Here is a 25,360-nt window from a genome sequence, read left to right on the forward strand (position 1 = left end):
TTGTGTCTTTAATAATGTCCACTATTTTCAGCAGTAGTAAACTGGCGCAGTCTTCAAATGTATGAAAATGTGTTTTGGATGAAGCATTAGCCGCGCAGACATTCTTGAAGAAGGAGGTTGTGGCGCCATTAGCACACTTTAGCATGATCTTCTACAATAACCGGAACCAACTGTTTTTAGATTTTAAGTTAACTAATTTAATGGTTGCTGATGATAATGCCTTGATGTTTTTTTTTGTAATTGGAAAACCATCTGGTCCTTTTTTATTATTATTTATATTTTGTGAACGCGTAACCTCCGGAGCTGAAATATGAAGCCATAAAATGCAGTTCCTCTAATGGCCACTTGAGGCTCTCTCCAAAAATGTCAGTCTCCGTAGACCATCATGTTAAAATGCCCAACTTTAAACTTAACAAATAAACATCTCTTTAGATAATTTCCCCCTTCCATGGAAACTGTGTGTGAGGGAGTTTTCATATAACCTTTAATATTAACGTCAGGTGTCGCAGATCACCACCATGCTTCAGAACCGGCCTTCTGGAAACCTGTAGTTGACGTCAAGGAGGGTTCATCCATCGAACACCACGAAAATACTCGTGATATTTTTGCATTGCTGCCATTTTTGATCAGTCATCATTTTTTAAAGGGACTGGGGCGTTTTGTAAAAGTCAAATTTTAATTCCTTTGACATTTTTGAAGGGGGAGGGTCACATCAGTCTCTAACAAGGTTGCGTAAGCGAAGCAAAATAATTTCAGAGTGACTCACATGCATGAGAAATTTCTACTCGGCAATGGTAAAAGTTTAATTAGCTCTGTCACATACTTCACAGTCATTTTTAGTGGGGACCTATGGAGGGTATCCAAATGCATAACCTCAATATTTACCACAGTGGAAGTTAATATTAAGTTAACGGTGATTGTAGCGTGGCCATACAAATGCTTATAAAATTTGCATTACGTTTTTATTCGACTGACCCGCGCTGCTCAGTTGTGAGGCATTGGATCCGTTTGCCAATAGCTGCTGTGCTTTCAGTACCCCAAGAAAATTATAACCGTACACAATGAGACCTTCACTTTAAGCTGAAATTGTATCCCGGAGGGTCCAACATGGTGTCCATGCCAATCTCCTCCTCCTTCCTGCGGGGAATATCCCAAACTATTTCAGTATTTTTCTGTACGCCTCTCTTCTTCATCACCATCCCGGCGTGCCTGCACCTGAGGCTCCAGATTGCGATATCTCTCCAACCGATGGGCGTGCAGTACGGTGCGTTATCGCTGTTGACACACTTTAAGAGGGCGCGCACATGCACAAATGCCACGCACGTGCAGGTACTGCATTGCACAGATAAAAAAAGATTGGGACGCTCTCCTTCTCCTTCCATGTATCCTGGGGGCATTGGAGAAACAAACCTCACAGTCACACCCCGAAATGCCATTTCGTATTATTTCCAAATGACAGTTCCGCTCTGTTGGCTTTTGCATTTTTTAAATTTAAAGTTCCTCCATCATTTCATTATGACTCCAATAAGATACTTTCAGGCTCTTTTATAATTTTCTTTAAACTTTTACTTTGAGTTAACAGAAATCACATTTAGTTCTATATATGTAATAGTACACGGATGCTTTGTGTTTCTGTTTAGCTGCGTGCATACTGTTCCTCATAGCAGGAGCCAGGTTATCTCCTCCTTTATCATTATCTCCAACACTGGCTAATAAATCTGTGTGCTGATCGCGCAGCTCCGGCATCCTAATGCATATTCATAACCGCCACCCCCTAAATATTCATGAGCAAATGTCTGGCCAAACAGCTTCCCCCGCCAGAAAAGTGAAATATAAGACTCAGTTAGCCTTTTTTATGTGCTTGTTTTCGCTGCGGTTCGTAGCAATGGGTGGGAGGGTTTTTGAAGAGATGATGTATTTGCATGTCTGAAGGAGAATTATGGGTCCAGAAGTTTCCCCTCCCAACTATGGCAGAGGCCTTCACCGAGGGTAGTTCCCGCTTGATTTTTTTATTTTTTATTTTTTTTTGTTATTCGCTTCAAAAATTGTCCAGGGGCTCGTAGTTAGAAAATGAAAAATGAGCCGACTAACAACTTTTGATAGGTTTATTTTCCAGAGATGGCGCACATACATCACGGTTACAGAACAATAAATGACATATTACCATGCAAATTAGAGATGCGCGGCGGCCGCTCCTTTGCAGCCAAAACAAGACGGTAAACTCAAATGTGTTTTATCAGGCGGGATCAGGTGGCTCCGAGGTGCATTTTGCAGATTTTATTGGACAGTGTGTCGCAGTGAGTCAGATCTACTTCTCCGCCACTCTTGCGTATGTGCGTTCGAGATCACGTCGACATTTTTTTTTTTTGTGCTTTCAAAAATGGTGCAGTCAAAAGTATTCTCCATTCGCTCTGGTTCTTATCAAAGTACAACAAAGGGAAAGGCCATGTTCAGACAAGGCATTTGTTTTGTTTTTTTTAAAAAAAAAGGTGAAACTGTGTTTTTGTTTTTGTTCCTTTAATTTATTCACTTCAGTTATTCTCTGGATGGCTGGAGAGCTTTGGAGCAGACTGATGGCAGGTGCAGAGAACAGGAAGTGAGGGATGTTACAGAAAAGTCCGCCATGAATTTGGTCATTTAAATGGCATTTAAAACTAACATTCAGCAATAGTCCGCTTTTTAACCTTCATCTTCTCGTCTCTGTGTAATTTGGAGCGACGATCAATGGGCGACTGAAGGCGAAGCCAACCACGACTTCAAACCTACAATTACAATCGATTTGTTTTACCGTCCAGCTTTTCATTCCAGCATCCTTTTGGTCACAATGCAAGGGACGTTTGCATCCTGAATAAATGAGCTCCCCTTAGCAAACTTGGTGATTTGAGTTTAGCAAAACGTCTGAGCTTATAAGATTGGGGTAACTGCTAAGTAACACAAGATCTCTATTTCCTTCACCTTCATTGTACATCAGCCTTGAACACAAAGAAAGTCACGTGACAAACGGTAATTTACCATATTTCTGATTCATAGAGTATAATTACGTTACTGTGATACGTTTTTGAAGAAACACTAAACACCCTTTAAATGCACGGCAGCACTACAGGTAGCAGCTTCACGGAGACAAATATTCAGACTATTATTGGTTTAAATGTCAAGACAGCTCCACGTACGTAAACACCTCAATCAGAACAAACGTGCCAAAAACCAAAATTTCAGTCTGTACCGGAGGGATTTTGTAAACCTTTTCATGAGCCAATCAAAAGGGAAACCTTGTAAATGCTTCTTTCCGGCCACGTTCTTCCTTCACCCGCACCTCCATCTTGATACTAAAGTTTCGTGACGTACGTTCAACTACTTCTTAAGAACCATGACTTCTGAGAGTTCTTTGCAGATAGTTTGATTTTTATTCAAATGCTTGTAAAACTGAACCCCACAACTGCATCTGCACAAAGAGTAGGAAAGAAAGGGCATGCAAAAGAGATATGAATTCGTAGAGGCTGTATACATCACTTTTGCGCATCACGTAGACGTCCAGCTTGAATGTGTCGCTGCATATAAACATTAGAATCTATTAAATGGTGTCACAGGTAAGCAAGTGGCTGAAAATCTTCAGTTGTACTCATGTCAATCGATCGTCTTGAAAGAATGCGTGCATGTACCTTTGCAGGTTGTTAATACCGCTTAAATAACGTAGCAAGTGGTGTGTTGGAACATGAGCTGAATTTTTGTGAGATCTGACCAAAAGAAAAAGGTCTGGCTTGCAAGTTAGAGACTAAACATGTGAGTTATAAGTAATTGTTCCGCTCGTTTTGATGGTCGTTGAGTTTAACATACGCTGAGGGTGCTTGGTGAACCCTAAAGGCCACGACACATCAAGCCAATGGACGTTGGCGTTAGAAAAATGGCCGACCTTTGATCTCATCTGAACTTTGCAATATGCAAAGGTTTTCCCAATGACATGATCATCTGGAATGAGCAGCATGATTCAAGAGAAGCCAGCTTTGGTTTGTACGGTTTGTAGCTGTTCCTGTCTTCCTGGCCTGGCAGCTAATAGAGAAATAGACTACCGTCACCTGCTGGTATTAAGAGCTATTTCCCTTCACACAGGCACAGACCTTGCTTGTTAGTTTGCCAGTTGCTGTAGTCTCGGGGTGTTCAAGTGCTGCTTTTTAGCCCAGAAAAAGGCAGCAAGACGAGGTGTCAAAATTGGCTTTTGCTGCCCCTACTTCTTTGAAATCAGTTCGGTGTTTCCGGACCTTAAGGGCAAAACACACACAACGGAGGAGAGCACAATCATTAGGGGAAAAAACACTAAAAGAAAAATGTTACGAAAAAAAGAACTGCAGCACTCGAAGGGCTCTGGGATGCTAATGGGAGTGATGGACTTAAATCTGGATAAGCAGAGACATGGTAGATACTTTGCATGCTCATCAGGCTTAAACACTCATCAGGCTGTGGAGCCGCTAGGTCAGACTGAGCCAATCACTTACAAGAATATATCAAGTGTAGAGGGAAAATTACATGGTTGAATTTTGTCCTGAATTTTCCTCAAGGTGCAATTGTAATTTATTGTTCTTAAGGATCTGTAGGTACAATAATTGTTTGATTTCAGTGAGTACAGTAATTCATTTGGCCATAATATCTGTTCGTAGCGTCTACTTCAGTTTTTCTTTTCTATCCTTGGCTCATATTGAGAGAATCTAATCATCAGTGTGAAGGTAGGAGATCAGCAAGTACGCAGTAGCTGTGCCCAGGGTGAAACGTGACCTTCCTGTAGAGAAAGCGGCTTTAAAGTCCCTCCTACACCTTGTCCATGCAACCTCGTTTTGATATTGTACCTGCAGATATGCGGCACCACTGTCGGAATAAAGATATCGATGTTGTGCGACACTGACAAAATGACAGCCCGTCCCCGCGTCTGACAGCCTAACGTCCCTCACAGGGCACCAAATTATTCATCTGAAATAAAGAAAAAGTCGTCCTTCCTCTCCTTTACGTCTTTCCATCAGATGGCATCCCTGAGTATGTTTATTTCCAGCAAGCCGAAATTTGTCGCAGTCACTGACACACAGCTCTGGGGAAACATAATGTGTGTGTGCACATAAATGAAAGCCACCTTTAACAATGGTCCGACATGAGATGAGCTGCGCGCTTCATGTTCTGTGCGGTTGTCTCATTGTCAGTCAGTCAGTTGTCGGCGGCATTATTGTGATGATTAGGGAAAGGCCTTTTGTTCAGGCAAGGGGAATCATGTCTATTCAGCTCATCTGGTTGGGAGGGGAGTAGAGAGGAGAGGAGCGATAAATCTGACTGAATAACTTAGGTCATGGCACAAACCACTCGTTTTCTCTTCCTCTTTTGTCATTTTGCTCAACTTCTCGTTTTCATCTGCTGCATTTTTCTCTCCCGTCTCTCGCCTGCCTTCACTCTCTGTCCATCAACTCTCTATTTCTCCCGCTCTCCCAGTCCCAGGCAGGGAGACATCGACACACAGAAGCACAAATTGCGAACTTTGAAGTCTGAATGAAGTGACGGCTCCATACTTCCTCGCTGTCTGCTTGGCTTTTGTAGGCACCCCTAACATTGCATGATGGTAATTGGGTGAGCTGCTAATCAGGCGGACCACAGGGTTTATATTTAGGTACTATGACTTTTTTTCTGGTTTATACAGCAACCGAATACATCTCATATTCATCTCACATTGACCTGCGCCCCTTGATTCCCAATCATAACAGTGGTAGAGGTAGACAAAATTCTCATTTGTAGCCGGCAACCATCCATTTTGAGAGAAGGGATTATTGTCATCTTTTAATAGAAGAATCTTGTAAAAGGTCTTTTTTATACTTTATGGTTACATTGACCGAATGAGATTATAGAAGACATGGAAATAATAGGTGCCTCCACAGTTGCTGCTGTGTACTGTATTAATAGGTTTGAGTCTAAAATCCAGTACGATGTGAGTATGACAATCAGTTCCCTGGTCAATCCAGACTCCGATCCAAATCAGCTGGTTCGCAACAAGTGCAAAAGCTAGCTGACCTAAAATCGAGGGGGTGCTCCTTAACATTACTCGACAGTCAAACATGGCCACATCTTAAGAATCGTTCTGGTTTCACAATGAAACTATTTGGTTAGAGGAATGCTTTCAAAATCAAGTAGAAATAGTAGAGAAAAAAGAGAAAATGAAGAGAAGAGAAAAAAATACCCTTGCACACGATCAAACAGTCCTACAACCTATCAAAGCCATCTTGTTCAACTCCATGGCGCTCAGATAACGTGGATGATTACATCGCTGTTACTCTTCTGTCCATCGCCGCTTAAAGCTCACCCAAATAATTTGATTGGTCTGGCAGATTTTCCGGCGGTTCCTTAGCTTACCAACCCCAGACAAACTTTCCTGCGACAACATTTTGTGGAAGGGGAAAGTTCAGGCTCTCTGTTAGCGTCAGACGTTTGGTAAAGTTGTTAATTGACTGCTGTTGCAAGGATTTGGACCGTTCCTCTGCTAGCGTTAGCGGATGTCTTTTCAGATAAGTGCGCATTGCTGTAGTACTTCTGTTGTATTTCAGGACTGACTTACATATTCTGCATGTCACGGTAGAATGGGCTTCATCTTAAGTGAAGTACATCCACGCACAGGATGATCTGCTGCTAGTTTGTTGCAATGACCCACTCGGCTCCTCACCTGTCTTCTCGGAGGCGCCCGTGTTGTTGTTGTCACATGATCGTCGACTAGTCGACTTCCTGCTAAAAGCGTCATGGCTGAGCAGTAAAGTCGACTAGTCACTATGTCTGAAGTTCAGACATTTTTTACGCTGTGAACCTCTTAAGCATCAGTTTCACTTCTTGTGCAGGCCCACTGCTGGAATGGTTCACCTGAAAAGCAGCCAAAAGCCGAGGCCCATCAGCGAGAGTGGAGGCTCTGATGGGTTGCGTCTCTCTGTTTTCATCTCCTGTATCCCAAGTTGTGCTTACAGCCTCTTTTTTTTCCCCTCCGGGACACAAAATTATTAACTCTCGGGCTGATGCGGCTGCCAGCCTCCTGCACCTAACAGCGTACCCTGTCCATCACAGCGACTGCACTAGACAGGTCTCTCGTGGGTTCTGGCAGCATTAGCCAAAACAAGGAGGTTATTGTGTTATTGTTTATATGACCTAATAGTCTGTTTTAAATCTCTCTTCCTGAACCTGTAGAAGAGTTTTGTTTTGTTTTTGTTGTACCACACTGTAGAGCTATATTCTTGGAGACTGGGGTTATAGAGTACTAAATTAAAGAGGTCCTTGGATCCACATTGCACCTGGAGCTGTGGGGAAGAACTACGGAGTTGCCTCTTCATATATTGACTCTCTGCCTTTAAATAATTAAACACTCAAGAACAGTTATCCTCTCCCTCCGCTTGCTTGGGTCACCATCTTCAGCAAACTGAGCTTTTCGCATGCAGCCCTGTGCATCCCGAAAATACGCTGCGAGGAAAAAATAGCCGTCACTGCGGCATATGGACTATTATCCTTCAAGGGTTTGTGAACAATATTTTCCAAGACCTGCTGAACCAGTTATTTCTTTGCCTCGGCAATGCCTTTGTCGTTACCTGCAGAGAAATCGGTTCACTATACAAAAAGACCCTTCTGTCGGTCTATTCGTGAAACCTGAAAAGAAAAAAGAGGAAAGCCAGCTGTTTCATTTTGGAAATCCGCCATGTCAGTTACTTTCAGCTCAAATATACTGATATACACCGAACAGGCATAACATTATGACCACTGACCAGAGAAGTAAACAACACTGACTATCTTCAATGTTCTGCTGGGAAACTGTTGGACCTGGCATTCGTATGGATGTTACTTAGACATGTAGCACCCACCTAGACCAGACCAGGCACCCCCACCCCATAGCAATGACACTCCTTGATGGCAACAGCCATCAACAGCAGGATGCAGCCTGACACAGGCACACACAACATGAGAAACAGCACAAGGTGTTGACCTGGCCTTCAAACTCACTAGATCCTAAACTGATCAAGAACCTGTGGGATGCATTGGAACAAGCCTGATCCACAGAGGCCCCTCCCCTCGACCCGTAGGATCCAAAGGCCACTGGCGAAGAAAATTGATTCAAGGAGTGTGGATACGGCAACAAGATGATTGCAAAATCCTATAATGGAGGGCTTTATTGCTAAAGATAGCTGTAACTACAGCCTAACCCCTAAAACCCCATCAGCTTTTATATCATTTATTATAAGCGGTCTGCCGCGTTCCCCTTTGGCGAATAAAATAAAATGGATCGTGTTCTAAAATTAGCATGTTGACATGTACTAAAGCTGCATACCTTGAAGGTAAACGCCAACATTGCACTAAGGACTTCATGACAGTTTGGCGCCTGTGGAGTTCTACTTCAGGAGTAATTATTCCGCTGTATTGTTTTGCTTCCTGAATAGATATTCAGATTCATTTATGCTGCTATTAAAGAAAAACAAAAGATAATGAACAAAGAGAGACCTAAAGTATCAAAAAGTGGATGGAAATATGAAACGGCCAATCGGTGACCGACAAAGAGAGAGACTAGGGACACACCAGCTGAGGGACAGACAGATCAGAAGACAGATAGGACTGTGAGTGGCCTGGCAGACTCGGATATGTGTGTGTGTGTGTGTGGCCGTCTTTATGGCCCAGCTGAGCCTCAGCAGAGCAGCAACACAGAGGCCAAGTTAAATGGGGAGGGGAGATTAAAGGCAGTGCCGGGGCCTGCAGCCTCTGTATTCAATCACCGCTCTCCCCCACGCCTCACCCTGCATGCTGATCAAGCTGCAGTGAAAGGAGCCATGCACCCTGCCACTCCCATACACAATAAGTGCGCAGGCTGCGCAGTTTGTGCCGCCGCGAAGTCAGATTTTTCCGTGCGATTATGACAACAAATCAAATGAATGTCATCATGTTATTACTGCAGCAGTTCCAATTAATATTATATGAAAATTATCTATCGTACCATGGCTTTTAGTGCTCTGTAAATTTCATTAAGTGACTGAGAGGCACAATGTCTCTGGTGTATATAACTTAAAGCTGCAACGTAGCATCTGTAGTTTTAGCCAAAGTTGTGTTATTGTCGCATGGGATGTTTTAAATCTTAATACAGCCCGTAGCAGCTCCAAATTACTGAAATAATTTAGTGGTATACAGTAGCTGGATTCTGTAAGTAAATGTGCTTAATGTCTGAACAGGAATTAGAACTGACTTTATGTCTGTGAAAGTTCGCAGTCATCCAGGTCATGGTATATCCAAAAAGCAAGCTGGTACAAGGCCAACTGGACTTCGTGGAGTTTCCAAAGATGATTTGCCAATCATCCATGTAGCTTCTTCAGTTCTAAAAGACTGGTGGGGTGGGAAGTTGGGGTTTAAATAGGAACATCTGTGGGTGTTGCTCATCAGGATACAGAATTGACTTTATTCGGCAGGTGTGCTTGATCTTGTTGTTTGGTGCACAGCTTCACTGTTGAGGTGTTCCTATCACCCGGCTTGTAAATTCACCTTGCGGGGGAGCTGGTTTCTCTGGAAATGTGTGAGATCATAGAATCAGATGACAATTTAGCTTCCCAGGCTTTCAGCTTTTCGTTTGTGGCGGCTCTAAAGCGGTGCAGACCAGGGTATTTTAGTACTGTAGGTGTTTTGGGTGTGAAGAATCGAGCACACTTGGCGCCCTGAGGATTAACATGATCCAGGACCTTTTGTGTTCAAGATCTGTGATTGGTCCGCTTGGTAGTAGCATATTTCCATTTTACTATTTCCAGCTGCTTCTCCATTTCCGCAATTTTCAAATTGATTGTTTAACAATAACGATGATTCGGAGATACAAACTCTTGTACGACTCGTCTTGGGTGAAATTCAGGCGAAAGTTTCAGTCGCCATTGTTGAAAGTGAAGCAGGAAGTAGAAACAAAAATGAACCGGACTGGCAAAAAAGACACAGCACCGACTAGCGTTTGGGTGGCGTTTTTACAGAGCGAGCTAGACTGAAGAGCGCACAAGAATCAATGGCTCGCACCAGCGTAGGCTATTTGCGTAGGTTCCGCCGTCTATGTCCCGCAGGGGTATAAACCACACTTAACTGCTCTCTAGTTTTCAAATCTCCTCACACTGTTGTGTTTCCTCTTTGGTGCCTTCCATTGGTGGACATAGTTTATCCAATCACCTGCCAAATACTGTATTTTTGAAAGTGCCTGCCGTTTTCCCAACAGATGCCACGGACAACTTCAAAGATGTTTCTTCAACAAGCTATCTGGCATGTCAGGTCAGCTGTGGATGCCCCTGAAGTTAGAACTGACTTATTCACAACCGAGTTGTAGCACCACCACAGCAGCAGAGAGAATGGATGATTCGAGTAAATAACTAATATTTTGTGACGGTTAAAGCATTTAGTCGGTATGAGGAATTGAAGCATTATTTGCTGACATTTAGCGGTAACACCAGGGTGCTCTACACTCGGTTTTTGCTGCTTCTAGACAATCGGTCCTGTTCTGACCAGGTTGCCTGTTGAACAGATTGCTTGGTTTACATTTGCATTGTGTATTTAACTGGCATCCTTCATTTTAGCATGTCAAGTAATTAAAAGAAACCACCAGTGATGTATTTTCTCAGTTATATTAGTGCAATTACTACAATAAGGGTACAGCAGTTGAGTAGAAGCGTTAATTGGGTGTGATGTCTTTGTTTTAGTATATTTAGTATATGTGCACCAGCACACACAGACATGCCGAGGGAAACAGCCACTGAGAGCCACTGGAAATGAACTTGGGAGATGACAAAATACTGTCTAAATTTGTCTATCATTATGAAGAAAAACTGAAAATATCTCCGATTGTTTTCCTGCTCCATTTTTATCCCCTACGCACAATTTCTGCCTGCATGAGGAACGTGAAGGAGCCAGTAGGTCGCTCGGGCTGACCAGTCACACTCCTTCCAGTCTCTGTGTTAGTGCCTTTGTAGCCCCGAGCTGCTGTTACATTTCTGAATAGTTGCACCTCAACTCTGCAAGCACCTTCAGCAGACCTCAGAAAATCCCTGTGACAACTCCAATGCACAAACATGAATCCCGCGACCCTATCTATGCCGCTGACTTGGGAGGTTGGTTTTGTTTCCTCCTGGCCGTCACTGCGGCTGTACATTCTTCCTCACATCATGTTTGAAAAATATGTCAGTCCTTTCTTTTTACAGAATCCACACAATCCGCGTTACAGCGGGGGGAACTTTTGAGGTGCGGATAAAGGCTTTCTTCTTCCATAACAAAAAAAAAAAAAAAAAAAAAAGCTTTGTTCGACTGATATTTTCTTGGCGAAAAGCCAGAGAGGTTGTAAATTGTGATCGTCCCACCCTTTAGCAAGTGCCGATGTGTATGTGTCAGTGAGAGAGAGAAAAAAAAAATAGAAGAGCAGGACAGAATCATTTATGTGCAAAGTTAAAGTACAAACACAAAGAAACACATTCAAGCAAAATGTCAGCTTTCGTCCATCACTCCTACAGATCCATGTACAGCAACTTCTCCCCCAACCACACACTTACGGATGCTTAATCATAAATTTTCATACATTTATGCAGCCAGCCCTGATCAGGAGCACCAAACACTGTCTGACACACCATGCTTCTCTCCCCCAAGGGTCCAGAAAGAGAGAAATGATTGGACTTCCACTCGTTCACCCAGGGGTCTTTAGTCTGCGAAATCATAGCAACATTTAAGGGACTTCACCTTATCATCATTGCCCTGTTGTGATGTATCCTCAGGGGGAGGAAAATGTGCTTAATTGCAGTAGTGAAGTGGCGCTGGAACTGCATGTGTGTACGTGCGCGTAAAGCTTTCCTGTGTTACCAAGGGTTACGGAGGTCATTTGTTTTCCCTTTTCTCCCGCCGCTTTAATTGATGATCATTCATTGTTTCACGCCGACACCCAGTTATTAAGCAGAGTTCATTATTCTAAAACACTAACACTGGGGAAAAGAGGGCGTCTCACGGGAAAACACTTTTCTTTACGCGCTTTACACAAGGTCACAGGAGAGAAAAAAAAAGGGCCTTCGCTTCATTATGAAAGCCCCGTTAAGCTACGCGGGGACGAAATGAATTTATTTTAATCATAGGTCGAGGCAGTAGGAAAAAGCTGTGCCTCTGATTCTGCATGGAGCTTAACAAAAGTAGGGGCATCCTTGAAGCGATTCATTGATCAATCACGTGGTCTAGAACATATCCAATTTAATGTCTACAAATTGCTTGTTTTGTCAAGGACACACTCCATTGAACTTTTAAAATGACAGATTGTGCGTTTTAAATAAACAAGAATAAGCCTTTGTCTTATTCTAAGACAAGGTCTGTGTCTAAATTTTTAAATATCATCCATCTATCCAAACCATCATGTCAAATTTACACACTCTGGAGGCCATTTCAGAAAAGCCTGTTTTCAAGGAAGAAAAACATAATTTCTGGATGACTAGAGAGAGAAAGGGATATGTTTATGAATTTAACTGGCTTAATGTGGACATAGAACATCGAATGGTTAACAAAGACTAGCACTGTTTTAAATGCTAACATTAACATGCTAACATGGTTCTTACACTAAATGGTTTTTACACCACGCTAACAAGTTCCCGATTATATGCTAATGTCAGCATGCTATCATTGTACCCATGTATTCAATGTAATCATCAACACTGTAATACATCTGCGACTATCTGATAATGTCAGCATGCTGAGGTGCTTCCTATTCAGTGTTATCATCAGCATCGTAATACGCTTGTCGCTATCTGATAAGTCAGCATGCTATGGTGCTTTCTATGAAATGTTATCATCGGCATGGGAACACGCTTGCTGCTATCTGATAATGTTGGCATGCTAACATGCTTCCTATTAAATATTATCATCGACATGCTAACATACTAGCTACTATCTGATAATGACGGTATACTTACATGTTACTCATTAAATATTATCATTGGCATCCTAGCTATTTGCTAATGTCAGTATGCTAACACAATTTATCATTTCATTTATTTTAGTACCTCAACATTTAGCACTGCAAATGGCTAACAATTGCTAATTAGCTAATGGGTGCATCTGGTTATGGGGGATTGTTTGATTTATTTTTTTTTCTTTAAGGACAAATTAAATCAGGCTTATTCTTTAGCCTTATTGTTTCATACTAAAAGAAGACAATTTTCAGAACCTGCTAAAGGCAGAAAACTATAGAGTTGACTTTATGTCTGTTTTCCTTATCGACATGGAAACTGTTATACTGTATATATTTGTTCTGTGTGTATGAGATAAAAGGAGAGAGACAGAAGTCTATCTTGTGTTTATATCTGGCTTTAAATGCTGCATTTGTGTGTATTCTAGTGTTAATGTTTTTATAGTTTAGAGAGTGTGTGTGTGTGTGTGTGTTCAGTGTGTTAGTGCTTCAGTGTGACTACAGCTTGCCCAAGCATTTTAGGGAAAAACGCAGCAAAAGAAAATCAAATCACTTCTCCACAAAGCAAGTGAAGCACTCATACAAGCTCGCTTCACCCGAAATAGATCGGCCAGGCCCCGGTTCTCTCTGTCTCGTCATGATGAGAGAGTGCTCCCAATGAGAATTGTCTCCAGAACATTCTCTGACTCATGGCGGCAAAGCTGGGTATTAATAATTTCAAGGCTAACTTTATGATGAGGTTTTGGTCAGTCTGTCAGTGTGCAGGCGTGGGGAAATGAATGTCCGTTCAGTGGAGTCTGAAGCTAGTCCACTTCTTTTTAACCACAATCTAAAGCGTGATACAAAATGGTGGACCAGTATCTGCAGCTGTTTAGTTTCCATTCAGCCCAACTTTTGCTTACAGTTAATTAAAGAACCAGACCAAAAGTAAAGTTCAACTCATCTGTAGCCCGCAGGCAATAAGCAAGAGAGTTAAATGACAGGATAAAATCACTCCCGTATCTGTCTGTTCAATATGAAGCTGGAGGCAGCAGCTTAACGTAGCTTAAAACCCTGAAAACAGGGAAATGGCTAATGGTAGCAAAATCCTCTTTCCATCACCTCTAGAGTTTACTAATTAACATATTATATCTCTTTTATTTAAAGCATTTCTTGATGCCTGACTGGATGCAGTGACTTGCAGCCTTGTTGGCTTGTTATGCAACCGGCAACCAATAAAGCAACCAACCACAAACTATATGCATGAAATCAATGCGTAATATGTGGTGTGTTAATTAGCGAGCTTTTGGTTTATACTTCTGCAGCGGATCAACACAGTCTGAGCCAGAGCGAGTAGCCTGCACTGTTGTGAGCATTTACTGTATATTTGTGCAATGGTGTGTCGGCATCTTTCTGTACTTACGCTGCTATACCGCTAATTGCCGTTGTGATTTCTACGCCGCTGTAATGAGTCTCTCTGTGTACTTCAAACAATGGCAAATTGAACTGGGTGGCTCACATTGGAGTTGGAGCTAATAATTGTTGAACAGCTACTGTACTTCTACGGAAATCAGTGCAAGGGACGCCAACGTGGGTGGTGCGTATGACCACTGCACTGACTGAGGCAGAAGGAGTGTGTATTTCCATCGTTTTTCTACTTATGTCAGGTAACAAATGAAATCAACAAATGAAGTCATATTAACCGAACTCCTTTCGTTAAAAACATACACTGATGTTTCAAGGAAGCAGTATGAAACCGTCCTACCTCTCACTGAGAACCCTGCAAATTATAACCCTTCAGAGTATATCATCATCCCTTTTGGTCTTACTGCTCATTTGTTACACTTTCAAACATCAAGGACATACTGTATCCTCTTTAAACGCCTTTCAGTGATCGTCAAGGTCCAAACTCCATACGAATTACAGCCCACAGTAAGTGGCTGCTGCCGTTGTTCCTATACCTCTCTCCCTTGCTCAAGTGCACGCCGTCTCATGCGCATTTCATTCAGACCCTACATCATCCGCCCGCTCTTCTACCTAAAGCTGTAATTTCGTGCGCTCCGCTCTCCTTCCTGTTCCACCGCATGCTGTTGAGCTGGCTCTTCCAGCCTCTGATTAGGCTTGTTAAAAGGATTCATTTAAAAACTAGCCCGCCAGGCTTCAGGCTAGAGAGATGGCAACAAGGTTCCACTAATGCAGTGTTTGGATCCAAAATGGGATTTCAGTCTTGGCGCCGGACTCTCCTCTCTCATTCTGAACAGCTGTAGCACACTGGAGTGATAGAGTATTTTAGTCTGGCAATGTCTCCCATGTACACTCATACAAAATATGCACACACTCCGTCCTATCCAGCAGAACAGATATGATGCTAGTTTTTATCTACATAGAGCTGCCATGCAGTGTATCTAATTTAAGTGGTATATATGTGCAACATAATTCTTTTTGTTTACCCATTACATGCATCATTTTGATGCTTAGAAAAGAGCATGTCTGTGTTCTGGCATAGTGGTAATTCCTATTGCTTCACAGCCACACACACAGAAATACCGTAAGTCATTTGGCTCCTCTGAGACACCGTGACAACATTGTTTGCTTAATATACAAATCAATATGTTGGATTTCAGCATTTAAGGTTCCTCACCTTATGTCGCATATTTTTAGCCTTGCTGGTGAGATCACAGTGCTCTAAGGATGCCTTTGTTTTTCGCGCCACAGTGGTTTCATCCTAAGGGCTGCTAGTAGAGTTTTCAGGAGGCTTGAATTGTCCAATATGTGACAAATCTGTTAGGAATTACAATGTGGTAAAGCTCACCTTTACAAATAAGCTTTCCTACATAATTTCATAACCAACGCAAAAGGTGAATGAGCGTCAGTGCCTCTCAGATTCTGACATAACACTTATGCAACCCACCATGTAACGTGTACTTCAGCAAATGATTTGATAGTTTGTTTCTTTATCTGCAGCAACATTGGATCTTACTAAGACAGGGTGGCTATAGATCATGATTTATCATCATTGCCCTCCTAGGCTGGTAAGAGTAGTCAAGGTAATGCAGGGTTATGTCAACTGACCACAAGTACTGTATATAACACTGTCCCTGTTAAGACTTGGTCATTTGAATAAGTCCTGAGTGATCACAAGTAGCTTAAATGCATCTCCATTGTGGGATCCTATTACATTTTCTCACCAACATCATTTGGGTCGAATACATCGATCAGGCGTAATATGATGACAAGTGACAGGAAACTTAAATAGCACTGACCATCTTGTGACAATTCAATGTTCTGCTGGGAAACTTTAGGACCTGGAATTCGTGTAGATGCTATTTAGACATGTACAACCCACCTAGACCAGACCAGGCACCCCCAACCCATAGCAATGACACTCCTTGATGGCAGCAGCCACCCCCAGAAGGATGCAGCCTGACACAGACACACACACAAAAACGCTTTAGGAACAACTAAAAGAAAACATGAAGAACAGCACAAGGTGTTGGCCTGGCCTCCAAATTCACTAGATCCCAAATTGATTTGTGTATCTGTGGGGTGATCCTCAGAGGCCCTTCCCCTCAACCTATAGGACCCAAAGGCCCTATTCTGTTACAAGACACCACAGGACACCCTCAGAAGGTCCATCTCCATTCTCTGATGAGTCACAACTGTTTTGGAGGCACATGGGAGACCTACACAATATTAGGCATGTGGTTATAATGTTATGCCTGATCGGTGTATTGTGACAGTTTGTGTCTTTAATGGATCTCTACCTTCTGCTGTATCAGAACCATCAACCATCAGCTTATTGTTGCATATGCGTCCTGACCTGAAGACTTGTGGAAATGATACAAATTTTGGAACAAGCTGCAGTCTCCCTTACTCACCTGGCTTGACATCCGTTATATCAGAGATCTGCACAAAGCTCAGCCACAACTCGAACGCCGGAGTAATGTCACCGCTTACATAACCACATGTCAATAGCTTTTGGTCGGAATCGCACGCAGCCTTCTCGTATTCAGTAGTTTCATTTGTTAATTCCCCTTCAGATTTATTTTTTATTTTGTTGGTTAACAACAGCAAGGACAGAATATTCTTAGACGCTCTCACTACTAATGAAAAGACGTCAGTGACGGAGCTTTTCCCAAGGCGATCATTTCTAATAGCCTCAATTTCCTCAATGAATGAGGCAACACAAGAGCAGGCAGACCTTAATGTGACCCAGGGCACACTGTGCGTTCACAATGGTAAAATACATGTTTACTTCCAGAGGCATGCTAGGTCTGAGCTCTAATACAAGTGAAATCTAATTTATTTTATTTCTTAGAATCTATGTGCCATGGCTATTTCTTCTAAGCCTTTCTGCCACAAGTATTACTTGTTATTGCAGGCTAATTAAAAACTCATTCAGACTGTGCATATATATATATATATATATATATATATATATGTGTATACATATATATATATACGTATAGTGAATTTCATGTTACAGTGCTTTCTGCTGTTGGATTTAGGAGGACACTCAGAAATACTTCTGAAATAGCGGCTTCTTGTGTTGCACAGTATGCGACCCCAGCATGGTACCAGCACAATGTAGACATTCAAAGGACAAAAAAAACTTCTATACCTATGTCTCCTACCAAACATAAAGCACAGTTTTTATAAATATGTAAGCGTTTGATTCAGCAGAGTGGGGCTCTAAGAAGCGGCTTGTAGCTTCAATTGGATCTGGAGCAGCAAAAACAAGTATATTTAAAAAAAAAAAAAAAAAGAATGAAAGAGCTGTGTGGAATAAAAGACATGCTCTGTGATATCTAGACCAAAGATACAAGATACAAAAAAATGTCACGTCCCCCTGTGTTGCAGCCGTGCCGGACATTTGTCAAATGGCCCGAGTGTGGCAGAGCAATCGTAATGTGCTGAAGAGCGGGAGGAGAAATAATAAAGCATGGGAGCATGTCAATAACATTACGTTGTATTAAGCCATACGCTCTGCCGTATAAATCTATCTTCTGTCACAGTCGGAGCTTTCATTTCACTCTAGGGTGGCCACACATACATTTTAATCAGCCATTTGGCTGGCCAAGCTGACAACTGCTCAACAACAGAAGCCGATAAAGGTGATGATAAATCATAGCACTGCTGGTACAAGCTTTAGGTTAGTTTCTGAGGAACGCTGCCAATTTTTCCCGCTATTCATGAGGCTATTCCAGAAAAAAGGATTACTGTTTCTTCACTTCAAGGTCCAATTTCTTCACAGGGTGACTGTGCAGAGATTGGACCACATCTTGGATCTTTCCCCATATAAAAATGGTTAATCAATGATGCTATACTATTTTAATTCCGAGCAGAAATACAGAATCTGTGTTGCAGACTGAATGTGTACTCATGCTGTCTGGAAACATTATTGCGGCTGTGTATCCTGTAATATTTTCTAACCTTTTTTGTAGATCCCTCTGGGCCAATGGAGGGAAGAACACTTTCTCGGGTTGGGGAGATTTGGTTCAGTTTTTTCTTTTGTTTGTTTAGTTTTGCTGTGTTTCACAGTGGCAATGTACTCACTCTCCTTGGCACTTTGCTGCGGAGTCTGAGCCACGGGGACGCTTGGAGCAGTTTGTTTTAGAAAAGAAGCAATGAAGTCAACTCTTGTATTAGTGGGGTGGGTTGGTGGGGGGAGGAGGGGCAGCTTGTCCTCAAGTTTTCACACATAATATTTGGAATAAAATGCAAACATTTCGAACGCTTGCAGCTGTAACCGACTTGCTTAAAACTCTAATTCTCTTTGGCATTTCCCTGCAGACTGATTTCTCAAATCCTCGATATTTACACCCAAAATATTAAACATAGGAAGGGCACGATATGTTCTTTCTGCGTGTGAAGGTTGAATTGAGATAAACTAATTCCTCAGAAAAATAACACTGATATATTTAGAATTAGCTTTGCATTAGCATAGAAGGATGGCAAAATGAGTCCGTCGGTTGGCTTGCAGAGGAGCCTACTGCTGGTATCATCTAACAGCATACTTACATTTAGTGGTTCTGGGGTGTAATCTGAACAAAGGACCACCTTCACTGAGTCCTGTCCTTAGTCCTAACACTAATGTAGTTTCATGTGGCATTTTTACGTCATTAAATTACTTTCTAATATGTTGCCATGGCAAAAAGGCCTAAAGTGGCATCTAATTGACAATGGATCCCATGATCTCATGTAGGATTGGAGCAATTGCCTTAAAATCTAGATCATCAGAGAATGACTTCCGCAAACTTTGGTGTTCCTCTGACTCGTCCTCGCACCCCCATGAAGTGGACATTTTTAGTTTGTAGTGAAATGGATGACCTTTTGTTAAACGTCTTCACGGTCCCATTGTTTTGGTTTTGAGTCAGATGTTTCGGTGACAATTGGGTGGAATGTCATGAAATCTGGTGATGATAATCGACTGCTCTCAAGAAGAACTCGAGTGTCGCTTAAAAGCTTTTGCACCCTTCAGAATTTTCTACACTTCTGCATAAAAATGAAATGGTTGTTAAGTGTTCTCTTGATGGTGGATTCATAACCATTAACGTGAGAGTGGCCTTTAGTTGCGTAGAAGTTACCCTGGGTTCTTTTGTGACTATTCCAGTCACATTCTTCCAGACTATTATGCCTCTTGCTATTGGAGCGATCTTTGTTGGTCGACCACTCCTGTGGAGGGTAACAGTCATTTTATTTGTTCACTGTCTGTCTGACTGTGCATTTGTGGATTCCAAACTCTTCAATTATTTTGTTGCCTTTTCCAGCAAGATGAGCAGCAAGAACTTTTTTTCTGAGGTAATCAGAAAGCTCCTTTGTCCGTGCCATCTTTCACAAACATGTGCTGTGAAGATCAGACTGTGACAAATCCCAGATTTTTAAAACACGACAGGGCACTGATTGACATCTGAGTATCATTAAATTAACTGAAAACACTTCAGAACAGATGGGCTCTAATTTGGCCTTGAAATTGGATTGTAATCCCAAGAAAACGTATTTTTTGTTCATATGTTTGATTGGGTTCTCTTTGGCTACTTACAGGATTTATAAGAAAATCTGCTGATGTTTTGAGTAATTTTTTATGTAGAAACGTAGACAATTTGGAAGGGCGTAAAAACTTTTAGAGTGTCTAGCCGTGTTTAGTGCTAAATAGCTAACATGCTAAACTAAGAAAGGTATACCTGTCAAACATAATTCTTTCTAAACGTCAGTTTTATGTCCACGCTAGCCTGTGCACATTAACTTTCTTTGGACTATCTTAGTATAGTCTACTAGCATGGCAGCAGACTGTAGCATTGTTCAATTAAGCAAACCCTAAAATATGCAAGATAACCTAAAAAGACTGCACTATTTGAACTGGTTTAAAACTGAAATCATTGTTGTTAAATTATTTAAGCTATGAAACACTTTTTAACTACTATATGAACATTTTAATTTAAACAACTTACAACTTATTTCTACATTTTGAAGATACAGATAATGTATCTTAATGTGAAGAATTTTCCACACCATGCTCAATGCTGACACATATATATATTTATATATATATATATATATATATATATATATATATATATATACATACAGTACGCTTCAAAATGCCAACACAGAACAATTACTTTTTTATACTTGGTTTAAAATTAGAAGATTCTTTATCATCTCCATGAAAAGTCAGTGCAGCCGTATAGAAGATGGTATAACTTCACATAGCAAGACAACATCATAAAAAAGAAATTAATTCAGTCTCCTGGCAGCTATGACTGTTGCAGCAAAAGCAATGTCTGATGAAGTGTTTGATGAAGTCAATTAACGAGCTCCATCCACACTCAAGATGGAAGAAAAGCGCAGAATGGCTACGTCAAAGCAGCAACAGCCTTGTTAACTTCGCACGTGGTACCTCAGCGCCGCAGCAAATCACAAGGCTAGACTTCTAAACTGTCTGTCCAGCTACTTGCGATTTAAGAGTTCCAAAAGAGGAAGCAGGAAGAAGTCAGTGAAAGTGTCGGGTTGGCGAGGAATCATATATATAGATAGATAGATGCAGATACACATGCAGGAGCGACGTGACAAGTCATTATCCGGCATCACCCAGAGAAGACAGAAGAGTTGGAAAAGGGAGGAGGGAGTTAAGTGAAGGAGAAAAGACAAAAGGTTGTTGTTGGTTCTTAATCTCTCCAGTGCAAAAGACACGAGAGATTGAATTTTTTAGCAAAGGCATCTGGTGTTAAAGCATCTTCTGCACATGTCCAATCACTTCGTAGTAGTAGAGTTGTATTGACATATATGCACAAACTGTACACCACATACTGCTAAATAGTTGACATGGGAAAAAAAGACAGGTGGTCTTAATTGTTAATTGTTAATAACTGAAAAAGTTGAATACATTGGACGTATTCAGTCATTACGTTTCTTATTGTATATATATATATTTTTTTTCGTTTTAATTATTTTACTTTCACACTGAACTAAGATTTGTCTTTTAAGTCAATCCTAAAATATGTAAGTTGCGGTACATTCTGAAGCCTGTCCAGGTCTGGAGTTGCACCAATCTGCTGAGCCAACCAAATTTTCTGGGTGAGTTTTATGCAGTGATGGCCAAAACATGTAACAGCAACGTAATCATATGCATCATCTGAGCGCCATTGAGTGGATTTTGTTCACAACAAAACGGCTGCTGTCGGCGAAACCAGATGTTTAGATTCAGCTGTCGTATATCTTTTAAAGTTATTTCACTCTCAAAATCTTTTACAACTTACAATTAACAGCGATTAAGGTATTTATCGAGAAACCGTGCGTCATCGCGTGAGTATGGCTTGGCCGGGCTAGGTACGTTATTTAAGTGCAGCTGATTCTTCATTCTGTTTATTACTGCCCGTTGGACGCCATTGACGTTGGCTATTTTAACATGGGCGCTACTAACATGTAGCCTCTTCAACTGGAAAACGGACTAGCCTGATGTGACCCAATCAGAATGAATTTTCAGTTGGATTGAGAGGGTGGTGTTTATAAACTAAACCGTCGTTATCTCCGAAAACCATGTAAATGCTTGAGACAATTGTTACTTTCTGGGTGGAATGAATATATTCTTTCATACTAGTTTGTCCACTGTGAAGCACAAATGTATTCATTCTAGAAATGTTAAATCGCAGTTGAATACATGGGTCTGTCTTGGTCGAACTTCTTTTATTTAATAAATTCAGCGATGCAAACAAACTTAGTGAAAACTTCTTCTTCCATTTCTGTTATATTTCCAGAAGATTCTATGCTCCACATTCGAAATAACCACATCCAGTGTGTCAAAAATGTTTTATTCTGATTGATGTTTTGGCGCATGTAAACATATACGTCTTATTGCTATATTTGCACCCGTGTGAAGCGGTGGGAACTCTAAACAGAATTATGTAAATCCGGCTGTAGAAATATTGTCCATGGAAACTTGTGTGACAGAAGCAATACTTGGAAAATAATTTGGTCTCTTGTCAGTTTCTTCTGGTGGAGGTGTGCATGAAGTATGACGGTAGAGAACACATTTAATTGTATGTCTACAGCCTGCTGAAAAAGCAGATTAAAAACATTACAACAAGTGGAATGCATGCAGCCATTTTCTCTGTCTGCGACCATGGCCACCACAGGTACCTGTGTGTGGATGAATCCTGATAGATCCCCATTACCCCGGGTGTGACCCCTCGCAGCTCAGTTCATTAAGCTAGCCACCCAAGTGTTTGCGACTGAAGTCCAGATTTAATCACAACTTCCATCCTCTTGCCAATCACAATTAGCTCCTGATAAGCCTCTCCAGGATGGCACCCGAGGGCCCCCGCACACAGACAAAGGTTAATTTGCGAGCAGCAAGGGCCCAGCCACGAGGCCAAAGGTCACCTGATTGAATACATGGAAGGATGTGTGTGTGTGTAAGACAGTGGGGCTTGGCAGCAATTACAAAGTTCATCAGTATTCATGCGCTTCATTCACGGGTAATGGGTACATTACCTTCAAAGAGGTGCGCTCATTGGATGTGGCCCTTAATGGGAGACAGCTCGTGGGTAGTCTTTAGGTAGGTGAAATTTAGAAGTAATTTCTTCAGCATTGTCTTTAAAAGTCTCTTCACACATCTTCACACGGTCTCTTTGATCTGCTCGGTATCACAGCAGTGTTGCTCTGTTGGCTTCGAGATGTCTGGGGCGAGGAATCTCAGCCCTGTCAGAACTTAAGAACTCATGCAGCATACTGTAAAAGTGGAAAATGGTTTCCTCAATGCATATCTAACGTGGTTAAAGGCAGGCATTTGAAAGTAGTTCACAAAGAAAAAGGGGGATTACTTGTTTTTGGTACCTAGCATTTCACATCTGTGGTTGTTCAAGTGAGACTTTGACTCTTTTTCAAGAAATGTTGAACACATAAGCAATAAAACACAATTTCATGCCATCAGATTTTATGTACAAAGTCTTGCCATAGATAAATATGTGCACAAAAACATTGCATGCGCTTGCGTTCCAGTAAGACACAGCGCTTCCAACTTGCTAACATTAGCGCCGAGCACTGCCAATTGGGCTACAAAGGCTTTTGAAAAAAAAGAAAAATACCAAAGCCACACCACCGAACATGTCACAGAATACCAATTTAACAGAAGAGACAGGCTAGTTTATTTTGCTCTGTTTATGATTTCATCTCTCTGACCTCGCGTCCTGTGGTGCAATGTCATTTCCAGGCCAGCTGGCAGCGGGGACATGTGAGATTGTGACGCTGGACAGGGACAGCAGCCAACCGCGGCGGACCATCGCCAGGCAGACGGCCCGCTGCGCCTGTAAGAAGGGCCAGATCGCCGGAACTACAAGAGCCAGACCCGCCTGCGTGGACGGTAAGAGGAGGAAATCCAGGCTTAGCTTGCCGTCTTCTTTTTGTGAAAGCTACTCGGAACATGTTTTTTTCCTGGGGCACGCTTGACTTTTGCATCGAATCATGTTGGCCTTCAAGCGCAGACAAATTTAATGTAAAATTTAACGATACCAAAGTGGAGACTACATCGACAGACTCGGGGGCAGTCAGAGATTGGCTTTTTTTTTTCTTAAGTTAGGCTTTAAGGTGGATAAACCTACAATGTGGAGCAAAGTGGATCACAAGCCTTTCTTTATGTTAGTAAGACCTGCACCAAATCTGTTTACAGTTGAATCGTTCCAAAGAGCAGCTCCAGGGGGTTTCTAAATCCCCCACCAACATATGGGCTTATATTTCATGGAATACTGACACTATTTGTGTGTTTTCCAGCACAGTTAGAGTGCTTCATTAGTATTATCTTTCCTAAAGGGCGGAAACGGTTAGCTGATTAAGAAATTAAATGATCGACAAAAAGCTAATTGCAACTATTTTGACAAACAGTTATATATGACAACAAACAGTCACTTTTTCAAGCCCCCGATGTGAGTATTTCCTTGTTTTCTGAGACTTCCACGTCCATATCTTTGCCTTTTGGACGGTAAGTTGGACAAATGGTGCAATTTGAAATCATCACCCAGGGCTCCAGGAAATCGTGATGGACGTTGTTTCACTATTTTCTGTCATTTTTATGGCCGGGATTATGCGAAAATTCATATTATTTGCAGCTAATTTGCAGCTGAAGGCATGACAATTATGATTCTGACCAACATTTTCTAAATAATTTGGGAAAAAAAAAGAAGAGTGGATGATCTAGTTAATCAGTCATGCGAAAAACTGAGTACACAGAAGTGTTGGAGGGGGTTTGAGGCAGGCGGCGCATGTACTAAAACCCTGAAACGTTTGGCAAATGAAAAAAAAATGTTTATGGAAAAGTAGCCAAGAATTTCAGCAGTAACCCGGCAGAGATTGGAGGACAAGTGTGCAAAACATGTACATGGAGGGTAATACAAGCTTTTGAGCCAGGCAAGTACTTACTTTTCCACAGAAGAATGTAATTTATGTTAATGTTTTTGCCTGACAAATGATTAAAAAACTACAGTTTTTTCCAACCTGGACCTTATTTCTGGCATAAAATATGATCGTTCACTCACCCATCTAACTTTGGTGTCACCTTGTATATCTATATAGTGGGAGTGACTGGGGCACCAAAATGCAGCCTCTAAATAACGCATTATCTGCTGTGAAACTCGCTCATTTCACCAATATTTTGTTATGATACGCTAGTGCTATTCCCTGTTGAGTCCAGAGTTACCTGTTATCATCATCCGGGGTCTGTAGATTGACCTACTAACCTCTTACCTGGATGATGTCATCTCTGAGCGCCACACACACCCCGCGCGGCTTGTTTACCTGTAATTTGCTCCTGCTATTTTTTTGCAACATGGCAACATGAATATTTTTCCGATTCTGAGGTTGTGGACGACGACTTTGTTTATGATGGACATCCTTACTGTTTTGAGCCAGAGTATACGGATGAGGAGTTTGTTGAAAGGAGGATGCTGAGGC

At 41.6% G+C, this 25,360-nt stretch overlaps 1 protein-coding gene across 1 annotated transcript in view; it reads left to right on the top strand.

The window, feature by feature from the left end:
- The window catches only part of LOC311508591 (chemokine-like protein TAFA-5), a gene marked incomplete at its 5' end in the record, with an annotated part of 96,074 nt that overhangs the window by 14,708 nt on the left and 56,006 nt on the right, over window positions 1–25,360 (top strand). Inside the window, one exon of the mRNA XM_084573422.1 lies at window positions 23,628–23,819. Coding sequence (XP_084429548.1) covers window positions 23,628–23,819 — 192 coding nt within the window. The remainder of the gene's footprint in view (window positions 1–23,627; window positions 23,820–25,360) is intronic.

The sequence above is a fragment of the Chelon labrosus genome (genome assembly GCF_963514085.1).
Source record: "Chelon labrosus genome assembly, chromosome: 23".
Lineage (NCBI taxonomy): Eukaryota > Metazoa > Chordata > Actinopteri > Mugiliformes > Mugilidae > Chelon > Chelon labrosus.